At 37.9% G+C, this 14,184-nt stretch overlaps 1 protein-coding gene across 18 annotated transcripts in view; it reads left to right on the forward strand.

Moving 5' to 3' along the window:
- AFDN (afadin, adherens junction formation factor) overlaps window positions 1-14,184 on the forward strand; it is a 142,243-nt gene that overhangs the window by 28,974 nt on the left and 99,085 nt on the right. For all 18 annotated transcript variants that reach the window (XM_021938064.2, XM_021938075.2, XM_021938067.2 and 15 more), the window contains exon 2: window positions 9,213-9,408. In XM_021938064.2, coding sequence (XP_021793756.2) covers window positions 9,213-9,408 — 196 coding nt within the window. The remainder of the gene's footprint in view (window positions 1-9,212; window positions 9,409-14,184) is intronic.

Genomic DNA, 14,184 nt, shown 5'->3' on the forward strand with positions numbered 1-14,184 from the left:
CGCTTATTTTACTTAACGGCCACAAAATGCAAGAGGGGTGATGCTGACATATTGTTATAACTGTTCTTATTTATTATTGTTAATCTCTTACTGTACTTAGTTTATAAACTTAATTATAGCTTTGTATGTATAGGGGGAAAAATTCCATAGTATATATAGAACTTTGTGCCATAGCAGACATCCAGTGGGGTGGGGGATGGGTCTTGGAACATATTCCCTACAGGTAAGGGGGAACTACTATACACATCATGGTTGGAAGGCTTTTAACTAGAAAAGTGAAGTATAATTCTTTATGTGCACATACTCTTAGGTACTATTAAATTGGTAATTAAATCTTGACCTACTCTAATTACTATAGTATTTGGCTAGAAATTGGATAATTCACTCTTTTATAGAAAGAACTATAGGTCAGTGGATAGCCATGTATTTGAAAAAAGTAACATACTGATGAAAAATGTAGTGCCTGCTGTGCTATGCTAGGTCCTTTTGTGCATAGTGTCTCATTTAATTCTCTGCTGTAACATGGAGAAGTTGGTACTATTATCTCCATTTTTATAGAAGAGGTAACTGAGGCCGAATACCAAACAAGGCTAAAACAAACTTTTAGTTTGTGAAAAAGGAGTGTTTTAATGTCATACATATCAAGTAGTAGTTTAACCAAATATATTTATTAAGCCTGTTTTGTTTGAGGGAAATTGGGTGCATACAAAGGACTATTACGAGCTTTTGTACATATTTATAAAATTGTGTATAGTTTTGTTGTCACATTATGGCATATATTTATGTATTTTAATGTATAATTTTTGAAGCATGACTTTGTAAGCAAGATGTTTACTACACAGTAAAAAGTTTAAAAGCAATGTTAACCTAGTTATTTATACTCACTGTACAAAACTGAACTATTCATGGAAATGTTTGCTATGATTATGGTAAGATGGAAGAGGAAACTATCTTGAGGCTTACTAAAGACAGCGTTGTCATTTCCTGTGAGAGAGAGAGAGCGAGAGATAGGATGGGGGTGGGGATAATTGATATTAGAGAGTGAGAGAGGGTTACCATGTTTGTAGTTCAGGGAAGTGCCTTAGTGATAATGTATCTGGACTACATCAAGGACTTCAATAATGTTTTTCACCATGTTATTGTGTTTAAGGACTGGATCTAAAATAATTAGATGAATTAGAAACCGGTTGATTAGTTGTACTCAAAGACTGTTGTTTAACAGATTTTTGCCACGCTGGAGAAATGTTGTTTGGTAAACTAATATGAAAATGACTTGGGAATTTTAATTTTACTGGAAACTCTTGTGAATCAACAATATTATGTGGTCACTAAAAAACTAGTTTAATCTTAAGTTGCATTAATTACAGGTATAGTATGTAGAATTAGTGTACTTACAACTGGTCACTCCACATCTGGAGTTCTGTGATCAAGTCTGAGAACTCTTTTAGGCTAGGAGGATGGAACATGAGGGGGTTCAGAGGAGAACTGATCAATATAGGGCGTGGATTTGAAATTATGTCACAGGAAGGAGAAAAGTTGAAGAAACTAGAATTAGAACGTCATTCTGCAAGAGGTTCTAGACTTGTTCTGAATTCATGGTTTTCAACTAGAACAATTTTGTTCCCCCAGGAGCCATATAAAAGTGTCTGGAGACGTTTTTGGTTATTACACCTGAGGGTGTGATGCTACTGGTACCTTCTGCATAGAGGCCAGGATGCTTGCAACGTCTCACAATGTGCAGGAGAGCCCCCATAAGAAAGAATGATTCAGCCCCGAATGTCAGTAGTGCTGAGGTTGAGAAACCCCTTTCTCAATCTAAACTGGTTTAGCTGTGACCTCTAGTAAGAAAAAAATTTTATTTTGCCTTGCAGCCCAGGAATAACTGAATTTAAAATTTTGTGAGACAGTATTTGCCCTGTTTTCTTACCCCAGAGTGCATTGTACCTGGTAGAAATCATCTGCCCTGATCCGTTTCATGTATAAATAGAAAAAAAATGATGATCGAGAAGCCATGGTTTGAATATAGGTCTAAATGATACCAGTGGGTGAAACTAAGCCCAGTTTATCAAGCTGTGTGAGAAAGGTTTTGCTTTAAATAAAAGGCAGTACTTTCTAGCTAACTAGCTATACCGAGAAAGAATATATTGCTTGGCTAGATAGTTCCCTGTCACTAGATTTTTTTCAGGGGGTTCTTAAGTTGAAGTCTTTGAGTATGATTCATGGGGACTTTGAACTTGGATGAGAGGATTGCATTTGTATTTCCAATAAATATGGCTTTATTAACCTCTGCTGATAATGTAGCATTTTCTTCACTCATTTTATTATACTCATTACTTGAAAATCCGAGCTGTATGAACCTGAACCAACTGTAGATCTTATGTAATATGTTAATAAAGAAGCACTTATATTACTGCATTGTAGGTTTTACAGATATTTTAGTTACATTTTAATGTAGTTCTTTGAGAACCAACTCATAGCCTTCACTAGATGTCCAAACAGTGCATGGCAAAATCAGTTATACCCCTAGACTAGATAGTTGGCTTTGGGGTTCTGTGTTATGTACATGTGTACAAATGTAGTAAAGATTTCGATTGAGTTATAAACGTAATCTTTAATCACAGATGTGATAATTGCTTTTTTTGTCATGTGGGTTTAAAATGTTTTTGATTGATTATCTTTCAAATTCTCAGTATATGTCTGTGTGGGTAGTTATTTAAAAATAAACAGTTAAAATTTTTTAAGAGTACTGTAGGGAAAACTTTTGACTTTTTGATCCCGCTTCCATAATGCTGACAAAGAGTTTGAGTAGATTTCTAATTCCAGTGAAGTCTAGCAGCAGAGCACTGATTTCACTTGCTTTGAAAGTTGGCAGGGTTATGGCTTACAAATGTGTAGCTGCTGTGAGCAGATGATTGTTAAGTAGATAATGTTGGCAGTTGTAACTGGGGCAATTTTAAAAGTATGTTGGCTTGTTGGTTTTCACAGCAGGCTGTGTTTTCTGGCAGAGAATTTTGTTTTATTTATAACATTTAGGTGTTTGGGTACTGGATGGATTTTTGTTAGAGTTCATGAAAAGGGAGATCTGTGCAATCGTGTGTTTTCTCTTTGTTTTGTTAGTTTTTTTAAGTCCAGAAATATTTTGTTCTTTGCTTGGAAGATGACCTTTTCCCACTTTCAGTGAACTTGGTCTTTCTCAGATTTGATGAATAAGCATTAAGATGTACTTCTAGTACAGTGGTTGGTTCACATTACACAGTTGTGCATTGCTATGTGTTAAGCTTATGCCTTTATTTTCAGACAAAAATATAATGAAGTCATTTGATTTTAAAGACCAAGTGCACATATGAAGATATAAATTCTTTTTCTAGAATTGGATTGTGTTTGCTAAGTTGTTCTCAGTTGCTTGCATGCCAGTTTACATTGCCAGCAACAGAATAATAGTGCCCTGTGGAAGTCCATACTTTACTGTTCTCATTTTATAGATGAGCAAACCAAGGTTAAAGACAAAGCAAATTGATTGAATTTTTAGAGAAAATTATTTTGTGGTTGGGAAGGTCAGAAAATTCTAAGGTAATGGAATTAGTGCTAATAGAAAACTGGGTTTCTAGGAGCTTTATAGGAATGAGGAGTGGGAGGAAAGGGCTAGGAAGGAGGTTTCTTGGGAATGAATACAGTGGAAAGAATGTTAGATTAGCCTGGTGAAGAAACTTTATGGCCTTTCTTGTTTTTTTTTTTTTTTTTTTTTCTTTTTCAAATGCTTCCAGGTGTATTATTTGTCTTGTAAAAATTTTAGGTAATGAAATGCATTTCATTTCAGTGTTCTTGAGGTATTAGTATTTAAAAATAGTGTTCATAGAAAATATTTCAAAAGCCCATATTCAAGTATTTCTTCTATCCTCTACCTAAAGCTGTTAACACCTTTATGTTAAGTAGGTCAAATGGCTATTGCCATCAGGTTGTTTTGTGTACTAGCAACTGGTGTGTGTTGAAGGCACAGCTGTATTTTTTTTTAACCTTTGCACATATTTTGTAGACACCAGCATAACAAATAAATTTGTTGTGTGCGTGTGTAATAAAGTGGATAGTCCGTCAGTTTCCTCCATGGGGAGTAGAAATTGGTGATCTGTTTGAAGTTAGCATTGTTTTGCTACAGGCTAGGATATGGGTTTCATGTAAGTGCTAAACATAGAAGAAAAGTAAATTGTGCATGGTTGACCTATTTAAGTTTTAAAATGAATGATTCTGATTAGCTTTATCAAAAGGAGGTGTAGGGTTGTTCTGGTGAATTTCTACTGGCTTGGAGAATACAGCCAGTTGATAGTCAATTTTATTAACGAAATACTGATATTTAAAATAAAATTTCCATCTTTATTTCTTGTATTGACTCTAGTAATTTCACTATGCAGCTTGGTTTTTTGTTGTTGTTGTTAAGTTTTGGATCATTGTATTCTTTCGATAAGCATGAAAATAATTTTGTTTTGGAGTTGACCTAAAGCAGTTTTTCTGTTTCAGTAATCATTGGTGATAATATTTCTCAGGGAAAAGTTTATATCAAGGTAAATATTTACCAAAGAAACTTGCTTTCCTGGCAGGAGAAATAACCATTAAGGAAAGGAAACATGATTATTATATTTTTTCCTTCCCTTTGAATTAAATTATTGAGACATATTGAGATGAGCATTGTACACTGACTGCAATGATAAAGTGATCATAGGCAGTTATTATCTTACCTTTTCTAGATAGAAACTTCTTTCTGAAAACATGCTGCTTTTGAAGTAAGCTCTTCATTTAGGTATTGAGTACCTATAGCAGTGCTTTTTTTTTTTTTTTTTTTTTTTTTAAGAAAACTTTGTAAGATTATAACTAGGATGGCTGCAACATATTAGATTGTTAATTCTGCCCTTAAGACTTTATGGCTGTTTATTATAAATTTAAGTTTCACATTGCAGAGTTCTTATCAATTGAGAATAGACAACCACAGCTGGCAGAATTAAATCTTGTTATTGGGCATCTTGGCTCACATTTGTTTTTATGGTTATATGCAGAGCATTGTATTGGATCCTGAGGGAGGACCTTGAATAATGAATAAAAGAGGTTTCCTTGTCCCAGAAAAGCGATATTCTAGTGGGAGAGACTGTAAAGAAGAAAACTTCTGATTGTTGAGCACTTACCTGTGTGTCAGGTAGCATGAGTTGCTTTATATATTTTGTTTAATCCTCAAAACAAGCTTGTTGTTTTCATTTTATAAGTGTAGAGATTTGAGTTCACATAGGCTTTAACTCACTCAAGGATATGGCTGTCATGTTGAAATGTGAACCTGTTAATGTCCTGTTGCAGCCCCCCAGATTTTTCCGCTGCACTGTAGGACGGACAGATGTCTAGATGTGGTAGATGAGGTTGATTAGGCACTGTGTGGGGCGAGAGCCGCCTCGGAGTCCCTGGTGAGCAGTAAGCATACTTGTATTTGAATGCCAGGCCTAGTAGGTGATGGTCTCAAGACACCAACAATTTCTTTCTCTCATTTAATCGTTGATTCGTTTCTTCTGGAACTTTTCTTGTACCTGTTGTAAGATCAAAGAAAAATAATTGGTGTCAAACTCCCAGCAGAGCATGGTGATATAGGCAGGTCTGGGGCCAGTTAATGCTGGCTGTACCTCAGCCTTGCTGCTGGGCAAGCTAGGTGATGGTGGCCAGTGTACTTCTTTGGACCTCCCCTCCTCTCCTCAGCCCTCTCCACTTTTCTCCACCCCTCCTCTCCCCTTCCTTCATATCCAATTTTCAGGTTTAGGAACTTGATTTTATCCATTTGACTAGTTTTGATAAGATTCTGTGGAATTACTCACACCTGCCAAACATGATTGGCAAAGTAATTGAGCAGAATGTTAATCTGTTTATTAAGGGAATATTCTGGGAACAGATATTAATACATTCTTGTGTGATGTCAAACTAAATTAATAGTTATTTATTAACATGTAGTGCAAATGAAATATAATAAAACGTCGTTTTCATAGGCTTTATTTAGGCTTGGTAGAACCTGGGACATTGTTTCCAGGAATACTCTTACTTTTCTATACACAGGAATGCTACTGCTTGATGAGGGTACCAGTATCTCCTTACTCCTTTGGGTTTCTTTTTTCCCTTTGATCTCTTAACATTTTATGTAAGGTAAGTAGCTGGGCCACATTGGTCATAAAGATTTTATGTTTGCAGTTTCCTTTTTTACAATGAAGAGCAGTAATTTATATGTAAGGAATTGTCATGAGGTTGACTAAGTGGATTCTCCTCTTTTCCCTGTTTGTCTTTATCAATTCATTCTAGATTCTTTCCTTTGTGTTGCTGATGTTAATGGGCATTCCCTCTCACCCTTGCCAGCCACAGATGATGCTTCTGTTTTTCTTTTGGTTCTTTAATATCTGGTAATTTGGAATTCTTTGTTGACAATTCTCAGGGAAACTGGTGCTTTTATATTTCTTGTCATCCTTTGGTACATCTAGCCTGTTTTATTCTGATCACAACTGATGTAAAACTATTTTGTTAGCAAAATGCTCGAGTACTACGGAGATTAATTGCTATTTTGCTTTAACTTCTTGTATAAGGGTGAGCCTTTGGAGAAGCCTAGGGGTAGTTTTGCCAATGAATATTTTAGAGACTATTAGATTTAATATAAAGATGGTTTCAGGGTGGCAGTATGCAAGTATCGGAATCCTGGGTTAAAAATACGGCTCCCATGATAAAATCTTAAATTTATACGGCTAAATTTGTATAGGAATTTTGTTTTCTAAAGTGCTGTTTTAGGAGTCTGTGGAAGGGGGTGGCAGAAGATGCTTGAATGATTCCAAGAGTTATAGCCAGCAGATGTGGGGAGAACGAAGGTGAAGGGAAGCTGGGGAGGCAGTGCATAGGACGTGGTCACCACAGTACCTGGCACAGAGCAGTGAGTGTGGGTTGTCATTAATATTACCTCAGACTGACAGATTTATAGTTTAGGAGCATGTTTCGCATGCATTTTTAGTTATAAAGTTTTTTTTCTCTTTCTTTTTTTTAGATGAAGTCTTGCTCTGTCACCCAGGCTGGAGTGCAGTGGTGTGATCCTGGCTCACTGCAGCCTCCACCTCCTGGGTTCAAGCAATTCTGTCTCAGCCTCCTGAGTAGCTGCGATTACAGGGGCCTGCTACCACACCCAGCTAATTTTTGTGTTTTTCATAGAGACAGGGTTTCACCATCTCGGTCAGGCTGGTCTCGAACTCCTGACCTCAGGTGATCCGCCCACCTCGGCCTCCCAAAGTGCTAGGATTACAGGCATGAGCCACTGTACCCGGCAGTTATAAAGGTTTTAGGGTTGCCAGACTAAAATAGAGATGGAGACATTTAAAAGGATGTCAGCTTTGCTTTGTTACTTGACCCAGACCAGACTAAGAGGCTGTTGATATAATTTCTGAGAGATGAGCACGACTCTACTCATGAAGCTCCCATTTTGCCAACTCTTTAAGCTTTCTCAGGTCTCACACCCAAAACTGTGGCCCTCCTTTACTCCAGAATCTATGGGTAAGTGTCATTTTTGAACATACATGCTCATTTATTTAGTATTTTCTCCTGGTGTAGTGGAGAGCAAGACAGTCTGAGCAAACACAGTAAAGTTTCAGGGCTAGAAATGTGCCTTACTGTCTCATTTTTTGTTTTGATTTTCATAAATTTATATAGTTGTTAACCCTATTCTAATACAGGTTAAGTGTCTCTAACTTGAAAACCTGAAGTATGACATGCTCCAAGATCTGAAACGTTTTGAGCGCCAACATGACTCTCAAAGGAGAAATGCCCATTGCAGGCATTTCAGATCTCGGATTCTCAGATCAGACTTGCTGAATTGTATGATGCAAATATTGCAAAATCTGCAAATACTCAAAATCCAAAATAGTTCTGGTGCCAAGCATTTTGAATAAGGTGTTCTCAACCTGTATCCCATTTCTCCTATTTTTCTTCAAATAAATACTTCTTAGTTCATACTTACTTGTCAGAAAGAGGCTAGTGGGTTGGGGAAAAGTAAAGAAAGGCTTCATTCAGTGTGATGGGCTTTGAGGACTGCAGTAATGGTTTGACCTCTGAGAAAATGAAACCATTGCAAAATGTAAAACCAAGGAATGGTGTGTTCTGACTTAGTTTGAACAGGACTTTGGTTGGATTCTGGGTGTATTTTGGTGGATCAGATGTGGAGGGTGAGAGAAAGAAGAACCAAGGATGACTTCATTTGAACAACTGAATCTTTAATCTTAAGAAAGTAAAAGTGACCTAGTAGTTAGAAAGATTCTTTGGAATTTTTGTTGGGAGTTGTGCTTTTTCTATGTGCAAGGAAATAATGGGAAAGGACATCCCACAGTTGTGAGCGTCAGCCCGCATTGCAGTAGATGATACCTATGGAGGGGATACCTTTGGCTGAAATTCCAGTGTGGTTTTTCTCTAGAAATAAGGTTTTGAGACAAATCTAAAATGCATTCATTGATTATAGGCAAGTAGTTCATTTAGAAAATTAGTTACAATTATTAGGTTGGTGCAAAAGTAATTGTGCTTTTTGCCATTGAAAATAATGGCAAACCCCACAATTTTGCATCAACATAATATATTCTTAAAAAATTAAGAGTTTTCATTTATTCACATTAATGGTTGGGACCAACATTTCCCTCTTTTTAAAAGGAACTTTTTCATGTAGGCTTTTGACCCTTGGAGCTGGAAAGGGACCTCACGGGCAGTACAGGCATGGACTTTGGAGTCTGGTGGATCCGGGTCTTAACTCTGGATCTGCCACATACCAGCTCGAGCACTGAACTCAACTCTATGAGTTTGCACGACTAGATCTTGAAATAGGGTTAAATAATAGTATTTGTTGAGCTGCATTCTTATAAATATTGTGTGTCATGGTGTGCCTACCACTTGCCGAGGACTCAATAGATGTTAGCTGTTGATAACATCATCTATTTGACAGCCATTATTTCATACATGAGACAGGTGAGGCAAAGAGAAATTGTAAGTAACTTGTCCAAAGTCAGAAATGAAACTTGAAGACTAAAAACGCCTCGCTCTTAGTTAGTCTCAGATGTTTATGATAAAGAAGCATTTTTTTAAAAAGCGATGAACAGACTTTCTCATTTATTATTACAAAAAGTTAATCCTTTTCAGAGTGTTGTTTTCCAAAAATGTACCATTTTGTTTTCTTTTAGGATTTGGAGTTCCATGGAGTGATGAGATTTTATTTTCAAGATAAAGCTGCTGGAAACTTTGCAACAAAATGTATTCGGGTCTCTAGTACTGCCACCACTCAAGATGTAATCGAAACGCTCGCAGAGAAATTTCGACCTGATATGCGAATGCTGTCCTCTCCCAAGTATTCACTCTATGAAGTGCATGTCAGCGGAGGTCAGTGTATACAGGAAGGGTTTGCTGGAGGTGTGACCTGACCTGTGAAGAGACAGCTTGTCCAGGGCATTGTGGTCATGTCACAGGTTTACTGCTCATCTCCATCTTTCTTCTCTTTTGCTGGGTAGGAGAGTAGTTGGCAGGCTGAGAAAACTGTTATATGTCTGGGAATTGTTCTTATAAATCCCTGGCACATATATCTGTTGGAAGTTAGAATGAATATATTAATTTTGCATATGCTTATTTCTTCAAAGATAAGTAGCGTTACATTTATCCAGCATATCTGGGTGTCACATACAGTGTGTAGTATGCGACCTGCTTTTTGAGAATGTTTTATATGGCTCTTATGTAGATATTATATTATTATAATTGTAACACAGTTAAATATATGGGTATGAGTCATCAATCTTGCTGTACTATTTTTGCCTTCTGAAGCAATATATTTTCATTATTCTTTGGGTATAATTTAGGGTATGTATCTTAAAGAAACCTCCTTATGTATTTAGTAATTTCTGCTTGTGTTAACATTAGAAATTTCTGAAAATATCTTATATAGCGATATCAAATGACAACTAAAGACTGATTAAGAAATGTGGAAATTTGGGTGAGTGCCATGGGTTGTGCCTGTAATCCTGGCACTTGGGGAGGCTGAGATGGGAAGATTGCTTGAGGCAACATAGTGAGACCCGTCTCCACAAAAAAATTAAAAAATAAGTCAGCTGGGCATCATGGCACATGCCTATAGTCCCAGCTACATGGGATGCTGAGGTAGGAGGATCACTTGAGTCCAGGAGTTTGAGACTTCAGTGAACTAGGATCGTGCCACTGCACTCCACCCTAGGTGACAGAGTGACACCTTGTCTCTAAAAAAATTAATAAAATGAAAGTAGAAATTTTTAAATTTTCTCATTGGTGTTTTGGAAATGTTGAGTAACCTGTTTTAGTGAAATACAAATTATAGTTGGTGCAGCAAATAAATGATTTATGTATACCACAAACCTAATTTGAATACCTCTTTTAAGTTCCATCCACAGATCTTTTTTGAACATTTTTTTTACTTAAAAAATACTGCTTTATTTGTACATATGAAATTAGACTAAAGTGTTTGTAATTTGTGGGATTTTCAGGTGTGACTAAATCCTTTTTCCCTCAGTAGTATGTAAGTCAGGCCATTTTTTCGTTATTGTTGTTTGTTCAGTTTTTTTCTTAAGGTTATGAGGATATTACCTTCCTCATTAATGCCAAAACTAAATTTGACAACAGAGGGTGTTCTCAATTTTGGATGATTTTTCTGAAGCTGAGTTTTTCCTTTACCTTAGAATCTTTGTAAATAGGTTACAAAGAATAAAATCTCTGTCGCTTCCACCTTTTTTTCTTTTTAGTCTGTGCTGTTCAGTTAGTTGAATACTGTCAAGTGTGAAGTCTTTGAATAATATGTAAGATTGGAGTTTGAGATCTAAAAATTGGATGATTTTGATTTTTTAAAGAAAGGGTGAAAACAAAAAGATGGTTAAAGAAGAAGGAAAATGGTGTCTTCCCCACTCCCTCAGGTACCCCTTCACACCTTTGTTTTCACCAGTGCCTCAGGTATGAGAAAAGCCCTAGCCTGCAGGTTCTCAGTCTTCTCTGGGCTACAGAACCCTTAGCGTCTCAGTAGTTTTTTAATAATGGCACCATTAGGCCAAAGGAAATACCTGATAGTCCATTTCATTAAGTAGTTAGATTCAGGTAGGTTAGTAAGTGTTTAACAGTGAACAATTAGGTAGATTTTGAAAAATAGTACACATAAAATGATAGAAAACTAAAGCTTTCATTTTCTTCTTAATCATAGCTGCTGTCTGCTGGGACAGTTGTGCCTCTTGGGCCTTTCCGAGCTCCTCAGACCCCGGGAGCCCTCACTTCTTGTCCATGTTGATTTTCAGACAGTGCTGCTTGTTTATTACAGTGTTATGGAAAACCCAGCTTTGTATGTATGTGATGCCGACAGAAGAGATGCTGTGCAGTGTACTGTGGTCCCGGAGCCACGTGAACCAGTTCTTTTTTTTTTGAGATGGAGTCTCGCTCTGTCGCCCGGGCTGGAGTGCAGTGGCACGATCTTGGCTCACTGCAAGCTCCGTCTCCTGGGTTTAGGCTGTTCTCCTGCCTCAGCCTCCCGAGGAGCTGGGACTACAGGCGCCCGCCACCACGCCTGGCTAATTTTTTGTACTTTTAGTAGAGACAGGGTTTCACCGTGTTAGCCAGGATGGTTTCGATCTCCTGACCTCATGAGCCACTGCGCCCGACCTACCTGAACCAGTTATTTTGGTGTCTGGCACATGCACCTTGTTTCTCTTGAATATTTAAATACTCCTCAGTGCCCGGGGATCGCCTCAGCATGTTTGCCTAACGCAGCCCTAGTGAGCTAAAGCCCCAGCCCCAAGCCTTCAGCCACAGGGAAGCTCTGCATCTATTCTTTTTATATAGTACAAGTCTTTGTGTGAATTCAATAGGAAACATAAAAAAGGATCATGCTACTTTAAAAACGTGTATGAAACCACTAAGGCAGAAGAGATCTTAAATGCATAAAGATACGGTAGGACCCAGTTCCCTCTTTACGTTCACTGCTTACCCACATGCGCTTTAGAATATCTCAGCCCTCTTCTTGCTTTACTTTTATGATTTATACATAATTGTTAATGTTAGTTCTCTAAAAGTTGTGCTCTGAAGGATTTTCATCTAGTAAAAATTGTGCAACAAGAACAATTTGTTAATTTTGGTTTATGAAAGGAATTCAGACTTACTCTTCTATCCCTAATTTGTTACTCTGGTTTTCATTTCCAGTTGATAATTACCAGCCTCCTTTTAGCATATCCTGTATATAATCACCTGGATAATCTTTGTCAACACTATTAGCGGTAGAACTATCAGTATCATCATTGTTGTCATCATTATGGTGTCATTTTTTATGGGGAGGGTGGTGTTAGTAAACTTGCTCATTTAAAACTTAAATTTTTGGCATAGCATTGAAAGTGCTTTTTCAAATTAATAGTTATCGTCCCCTGTGTGAGGCTGTAGTAAGACCCTTGTGCCCTCACCATGTTGTTCTGCCTATCTTTCTGACAGTTTTCTGGAACAACTTATCCTTTCCTTCAAGGGCTGACCTGGTCACATAGTCTCTGGGCATCGTTTCATTGAATAACCTAACCAAAGTGATCTTTTGTTTGTACTGCCTCACCTAGTGTTTTTATTGTAATATATTATTACTAATACAGGAGAGTACTGTTTTCCAGAGATACTTAGTATCTGTAAAAGGTCCCTTAAAAAAACACATTTAAAACTAGGATCAAAGCTGGATGTGGTAGCATGTACCTATAGTCACAGCTACTCAAGAGGCTGAGGTGGGAGGGCTACTTAAAATCGAGAGTTTGAGATCTGCCTGGGCTACATAGTGAGACCCTCGTCTGGAATCAAATTTTATAGTAAATGATGACAACGTTTGGAGACCTTTGTTAGAAAAACAAAGTCTGTCTCATATTTATCACTTACTGCTTCAAATATGGACTAATTGAAAAACAAAGACTTTGTCTTGGGCTGTCTTTCTTGACTTTCTGTGTGACTGTTGGGATGTGATTATGAAGAGCACTTTGAGTTTAGGACTTCAACCAGTATTTCTCAGAACGTCTTCCAGTCCTTGGAAAATCACATCTTTCTCTTGCAAGGAGTCTGTGTTATCTTCATCCTTATCAGTTGTCTCTTTAGTTAATAATTGGTCTGTCTGATCCTCATTTATCACTGTCCGAGTTTGTGCTTGATGGAGTTTTTACTATCACTTTAATCAGCATTGTGCAATCTTTTTTTTTGAGACAGGGTCTCACTTTGTCACCCAGGGTGGAGTGCAGTGGTGCCATCACAGTTCACTGTGGCCTCAACCTCTTGGACTCAAGCGATTCTCCCACCTCAGCCCTCCGAGTAGCTGGGACTACAAGCACACAGCACCACACTCGGCTAATTTCTTCTTCTTTTCTTTTCTTTTTTTTTTTTTTCCTTTTTCTTTTTCTTTTTCTTTTTGGTGGAGTTGGGGTCTCGCCATGTTGCCCAGGCTGGTCTCATACTCTTGAGCTCAATCGATCTACCCACCTTGGCCTCCCAAAGTGCTGGTATTCTAGGTGTGAGCCCAGCCAGCATCGTGCAGTCCTGTCCTTTTCTGCAAAGTGTAGCAGTTTGCAGTTTGTGTGACAGGGCATTGTCACATGCATTCTGACCTTGAGGTGATGTGACTGATAGGGTGCTGGGAAGTGGGCAGGGCTGGACAGCAGGGAGTGATGTTTGGATAGGGAGTCAGTGATTTTATTTTATGGTGAATTTTACTTTTCTTACTCAACCCTGAAAGTGCCGATTCTTGTGTTACTGACATTTAGGTTACAGAGCATTCCTGTGACATGTTTCTGAAAGAGGCATTTCTAAAAAATCTCAAATTCTGCCAAATTGTGTACTAAAAGATAGGGACTTTAAGATAAAGATTTGGGTAGGTCACTCAATACCTGTTTAAATTTGTAGCAGTGGCTCAAAGAACAGTTGAAGGTTTGAGCAGAGTGAATGGATTTCTCCAAGCGGCAAGGAGAATTCCCGGGGAGTGTGGCCTGACTTCTGTGTGGGCCTTGCAGCCTCAGATCTGTTGCCAGCTCCTGCTTCCTTAGTCTTCTCCACCCTGGGATGGGTATCTTGGCCAGTAGGAGCAGGTCCATCCTTCAGTGCTGCCTTTCTTCCACAGCTTCCAGTGACTGTAGGCCTCTGTGA

The sequence above is a fragment of the Papio anubis genome, chromosome 6, assembly GCF_008728515.1.
Source record: "Papio anubis isolate 15944 chromosome 6, Panubis1.0, whole genome shotgun sequence".
Taxonomy (NCBI): domain Eukaryota; kingdom Metazoa; phylum Chordata; class Mammalia; order Primates; family Cercopithecidae; genus Papio; species Papio anubis.